General features: G+C 41.8%; 1 protein-coding gene across 1 annotated transcript in view; it reads right to left on the bottom strand.

The window, feature by feature from the left end:
* Positions 1-589: 589 nt before the first annotated feature.
* The window catches only part of LOC105999654 (EF-hand calcium-binding domain-containing protein 10-like), a 6,832-nt gene continuing 1,613 nt past the window's right edge, over positions 590-5,808 (bottom strand). Inside the window, exons 2-4 of the mRNA XM_013034727.1 lie at positions 2,863-3,027; positions 2,664-2,748; positions 590-687 (exon numbers count right to left, since the gene is read on the bottom strand). Coding sequence (XP_012890181.1) covers positions 618-687; positions 2,664-2,748; positions 2,863-3,027 — 320 coding nt within the window. The 3' untranslated portion in view covers positions 590-617. The remainder of the gene's footprint in view (positions 688-2,663; positions 2,749-2,862; positions 3,028-5,808) is intronic.

Raw genomic sequence — 5,808 nt, 5'->3', positions numbered from 1 at the left:
TTTGATTGCTGTTGGTTTTTTTTTCTTCTTTGTTTTTCTTTTTCATTTTGCTGGTCTAGGGCTTAAATTCAAGGCCTGAGTTCTGTCCTTAAGCTTTTGTGCTCAAGGCTAGTGCTCTACCCCTTGGGCCACAGCTCCATTTCCTGCTTTTTTTGTAGTCAACTGGAGATGAGTCTCACAGACTTTCCTGCCCAGGCTGGCTTTGAACTGTAATCCTCCATCTCAGCCTCCTGAGTTGTTGGATTACAGGCATGAACCACCAGTACTTGGCAGTTGTTTTTCTTTTTTTTTTTGGTCCGGTCATGGGGCCTGAACTCTGGGCCTGGGCGCTGTCCCTCAGCTCTTCAGCTCAAGGCTATTGGCAGTTGTTTTTCTAATGAAGAGAAAGCCTGTTGTATTTCAAGTTGTATGATAACATTAAGAATTAATGAAACTGGGGGCTGGGAATATGGCTTAGTGGTAGAGTGCTTGCCTGGCATGCATGAAGCCCTAGGTTCGATTCCTCAGTACCACATAAACAGAAAAAGCTGGAAGTGGCTCAAGTGGTAGAGTGCTAGTCTTGAGTTCAAACCCCAGGGCTGGCAAAAAAAAAGAATGAAACTGAACAAATGGAAACTTTATGAGTCCTTCCTTATCTTGGGTACATCTTGTCTAAATGCCGACCATATTTTCTCTGTCCTCTTGTTCCTAAGAAAACCAAAACCAGAAAACTGAGAAGCCATGAAAACTCTGAGTGATTACATTTACAAATATAAGTGTTGAATATGTATGTAGAAGAAAACATAAAAACAAAGATAATACACTATAATCAAATTTCAGTTACCAGACAGCTAATAACATTTTTTAATCACTTAAGAATTGAAGCTATATAATTGAGGTGTCTTAGTCTGTTTGGGAATTCACAATATTGACATAAGAAAACACATTGTAAAATGGTGATGAAGCCAGGCGCAGGTGGCTCACGCCTGGAATCCTAGCTACTACTCAGCACGCTGAGATCTGAGAATCACAGTTCAAAGCCAGCCAGAGCAGGAAAGTCTGTCAGACTCTTAACCACCAGAAAACAGGAAGTGGTGCTGTGGCTCAAGTGGTAGAGCACTAGCCTTGAGCTGAAGAGCTCAGGGACAGCCTCCAGGCCCAGAGTTTAAGCCCCACCCCCCAAAAAAAAAATGGTGATGAAATTAGGATTGTTCCTTGTGTTGTTTTAATGTCCTTCCATTTAAAATGCCTCCTAGTTCCATTTTTATGTAACAATGGCAACCTATTTTGGGTCAGATCACTCTGTTTCAGTCTTTCTTGTGATAGGGAATACTGTAAACATTTTTGCTTAATATTTGTATCACTGATGATGAGACAAAAATCTTAATCTTCCTTTTTTCTTCTAACTTTTCCTTGGTCTTGGACTGTATTAATGGTTTCATGATTAATAAATCCTCAGATGGTGAAACTTTTTAAACAAATTGAGCCAAATTAGCTGGAGACTTTCTATAGCTATCAACTGTTATTCTATCTCAATGTTTTGTTTTGTTTTTGTTCTTGTACAACATTTAGTGCTTACAATGCTGTAATATCTCCAATCTAAAACTGTCAGGCTGGCACGTAAGCCATACTTGTTGATAAATATTTAGTTTGCAATAAATATTTTTGAGGAATACTTTGAGATAAACTCTATTACTCTATATTTTATACAAAGAGTTTCCAACTACAGTGTCTGGTACAGTAGGTTTTTTTCTCCTCATCCTTTGAAAATTGTTGAGGTGTTCCAATGAGAATGAAGCTGCCTCTGGAACTTCCTCTTATTCCAGCATTCCCTATTCCCCCTATTCCCAGAGGAGCCTTCCCTGGCCTCACTTTCTAGTTGTTTAAAGTTTAGAGCGAATGAAATGTTTTTGTCAAAAGACAGGAACCTAGCTGGGTGCTGGTAACTTACATTTGTAATCCTTGCTACCTTTTTTTTTTTTTTTGGTCGGTTGTGGGGCCTGAATTCTGGGCCTGGGCGCTGTTCCTCAGCTCTTCAGCTCAAGGTAGTGCTCTAACACTTGAGCTACAGCACCACTTCCAGCTTTTTCTGCTTATGTGGTACTGAGGGCCTCATGCATGCACGGCAAGCATTCTACCACTGAATCACCTTCCCAGCCCAATCCTAGCTATTTTAAAGACAGCCTGAGCAGGAAAGTCTGTGAGACTCTAATCTTCAATTAAGCACCAAAAAAAGCTGAAAATGGAGCTGTGACTCAAGTGGTAGAGCACTAGTCACAACAAAAGCTCAGGGACAGTGCCCAAACTCTTAAGTTTAAGTCCCAGTACCAGCACACATATAAAAAGACAGTAACCTGCTGGGCACTGGTGGCTCACGCCTGTAATCCTAGCTACTCAGGAGGCTGAGATCTGAGGATCTCGGTTCAAAGCCAGCCCGGGCAGGAAAGACCGTGAGACTCCTATCTCCAATGAACCACCAGAAAATCGGAAGTGGCACTGTAGCTCAAGTGGTAGAGCGCTCACCTTGAGCTGAAGAGCTGAGGGACAGCGCCCAGGCCCAGAGTTCAAGCCCCACGACCGACAAAAAAAAAAAAAAAGACAGTAACCTGTTTCTAGTGCTATTAGCATTCCTACAAAGTCATACTGTGTTGTTAAAATATTCATTAGATAGAACGTAAACTTACACTTCACTCTTGAATTTTTCCAAAGTTACCACACGGCCCTCAACCTCTAAAACATCTTCATAGCTCAGTCCCAAGGTTTTCAGGGCTGTATAAGTAAGAATGAGAAAAAAAATGAAAATTTACAAAGTGATTATTTTCTGCTAGGAAAGTCTTTTATGGAATGACCATAGGCTGTTGCTTTCATTTGTAGAAGACTGACCTTCTTTGTACTGTACAACAGATATGCTGCCTCTGCCTGCAGCATCCAGCATCTCAAACATGGCTGTGATGTTGGTGTTGTCCATGAAGTAAGGAAAAGCTATACCTGTCACTTTAGCAATTCTTATACGTTCCAACAAAGACATTAAAAATTCCCTTGGCTTTTCTGCAAAAGAAAAGTTCAAGTCTTTTTGAAATAATATGTCACAAGTGAGAGTAATTATTTAACAATTAACATCTATGTTCAAGGTACTACATACTAGGGATATGGATGCTGCTTTAAAATTTTTCTGTTGTAAGCATTTTTATGCTTTTTTTTTTGCTGGCTCTCACACAGGATCTGGGCACTCTCCCTGAGGTGTTTTTTTTTTTTTTGTTGTTGTTGGGTTTGTTTTGCTTAAGGCTAATGCTCTACTACTTGAGCCACAGCTCCACATCTAGCTTTTTTTTGGGGGGGGGTCCAGTTATGGGGCCTGAACTCTGGGCCTGGGCGCTGTCCCTCAGCTCTTCAGCTCAAGGCTAGCACTCTACCACTTAAGCCACAGCACCACTTCCGGCTTTTTTCTTTTTGCTTATATGGTGCTGAGGAATCGAACCCAGGGCCTTTACCAGCGCTCTACCACTGAGCCACCTTCCCAGCCCCCTAGCTTTTTGATAGCTAATTGGATTTAAGAGTCTCTTAGACTTTGCTGCCTGGGCTGTCTTTGAATTATCATCCTCACATCTCAGCCCAGGCCCTGAGATCAAGCCACAGGACCAGGACCAGTACAGAAATAACAAATAAATACATCATGTGTGGGTCTTGAAATGCTTATATCAACAGAAACTGGAGAGGAGTCTCACAGACTTTCTTGCCTGGGCTGTCTTTGAACCTCAGTCCTCAGATCCCAACCTCCTGAGAAGCTAGAATTACAGACATGACCTACTGGCTGACAGAAAAGATTTTTAAAACATGAAAGGAAAATCATATACATTACATAATCGTATACATTACATAAATACCAGCTGATAATGACCATCAGGTTTTTGTTTGGGTTTTTTTTTTGGGTGGCACTAAGGATTGAACCTAGTGCCTCACCCTTGCTAGGCATGTGGGCCCATGCCACAGTTGTTCCTCACTATAACCCAGTTCACTTATGGCTTCACTGTATCACAAGTTTTATATATATATATATATATATATATACACACACACACATATATATGTATGTATGTATTGCTGAGTTTTTACTATATCGTGGGATGTTGCAATATATAGGTATATATTTATGATTTATTTCTGCTTACATTTATTTGCTTAAAACAACAAAAATATAAAAATTTTAATTCAAAAAAAGAATATTAAATCGAAGTAAAATACAGTATATATTTCATCAGCAGATGAACAAACACTATACTGTACATACTAGAAAAGCAGTACTCCACTACCGCTGGCACAGGTTTGCCAGTGTGAGATTATACATGGCACGCTGTTGGCTGATGGAATGGAAGGCGACCGACTACAGCACTGTGTCCTGTTATCCTGGACACTGATGGCCTCAGTAAAGGTAGCACTGGGCTTTTTGCTCTCCTGCACTGTGCACATATATGTTCAGTATCTCTCCTTGTCCACTTCACATCAATGTCTGATCACTGTGCATAGTGTTGCTCTGCGGTGTTACGTTCTTGTGAAATTTTCATAGAAGTTTGAATTGATTTCAAGCCCTATGATGCCACCCAAACATTCTGTGCCTTCTAAGGCTTCTGGCAGTGAACCCAAGTGCCAGAGGAAAGATGCTTGCCAAAGAAAGGGTGACATGTTAAAGGAAAGCAAAAGCGATGGGGCTAGTAGGCCACCATTATGGGATCAATGATCCTATTGTTGGCTACGTAAAGAAAGACAAGAAGACTATTAGGTCTGTGGTAATGATGACTTTTAACAAGACTGCAAAGAGGGTGGTCACTGCCCGCAATAAGGACATTGTGAGCATGGAGCCTGCATTGATCCTGTGGATAAATGACTGCAGGAAGAAGAATATTGTTGGATACCAACACCATCTGGATGAAGGCCAAGAAACTTTATGATAGTTTTGTGGAAAACAGGGACATTCACGATGGTGACCAGGATGGACAATGATAATACAGAAGCTTCTCCCACCAGACCAACCCCATTCAGTACTAGCAAAGGCTGGTTTGGCAAATTTCAAAGATGCTTTGGACTTGAGTGTTTCTCGCATTGGTGGCCTATAATCGTAGCTACTCAGGAGGCTGAGATCTGAGGATTGCAGTTCAAAGCCAGCTGGAGCAGAAAAGTCTGTGAGACTCATATCTCCAATAAACCACCAGAAAACCAGAAGTGGCACTATGGCTCAAGTTTTTGAGCATTAGTCTTGAGCTGAAGAGCTCAGGGACAGCACACAGGCCCAGAGTTCAAGCCTCACAACCGACAAAAAAGAAGTGTTTCTGTACATGGAGAAGCTGCCTCTGCAGATAAAGCTGGAGCCAAGGAGTATGTGAACATGTTCAAATCCATCATCAAGGAAGGGGGCTATAAGCCTGAACAAGTTTTTAACATGGATGAGGTGAAGTCAGCAAGTGAAGAAGAGGAGAGAAATAAGATGAACTGTGGGTTGGAGAAGAGGTTAGCCTAACACATGGTCATCTTGCAAACTAGACAGAATGGCCAAAGCACTTTAGTGAGTGCTGAAGGGATGCCCAGATGCTTCGTTCATTGCACTTCATAAATACAATCAAAAGTGGCCTGTCAGTTTTTAAAAACCTTCTCGCTCAGAAGAAAAAGCAGAAGCCGGGCGCTGGTGGCTCATGCCTGTAATCCTAGCTACTCAGGAGGCTGAGATCTGAGGATCGCAGTTCAAAGCCAGCCCGGGCAGGAGAGACCGTGAGACTCCTATCTCCAATAAACCACCAGGAAACCGGAAGTGGCGCTGTAGCTCAAGTGGTAGAGCGC

This window comes from Dipodomys ordii, unplaced genomic scaffold (genome assembly GCF_000151885.1).
Source record: "Dipodomys ordii isolate 6190 unplaced genomic scaffold, Dord_2.0 Scaffold195, whole genome shotgun sequence".
NCBI lineage: Eukaryota > Metazoa > Chordata > Mammalia > Rodentia > Heteromyidae > Dipodomys > Dipodomys ordii.
The sequence above is the reverse complement of the archived record's forward strand: the minus strand, read 5'-3'. Positions and strand labels throughout refer to the sequence as shown.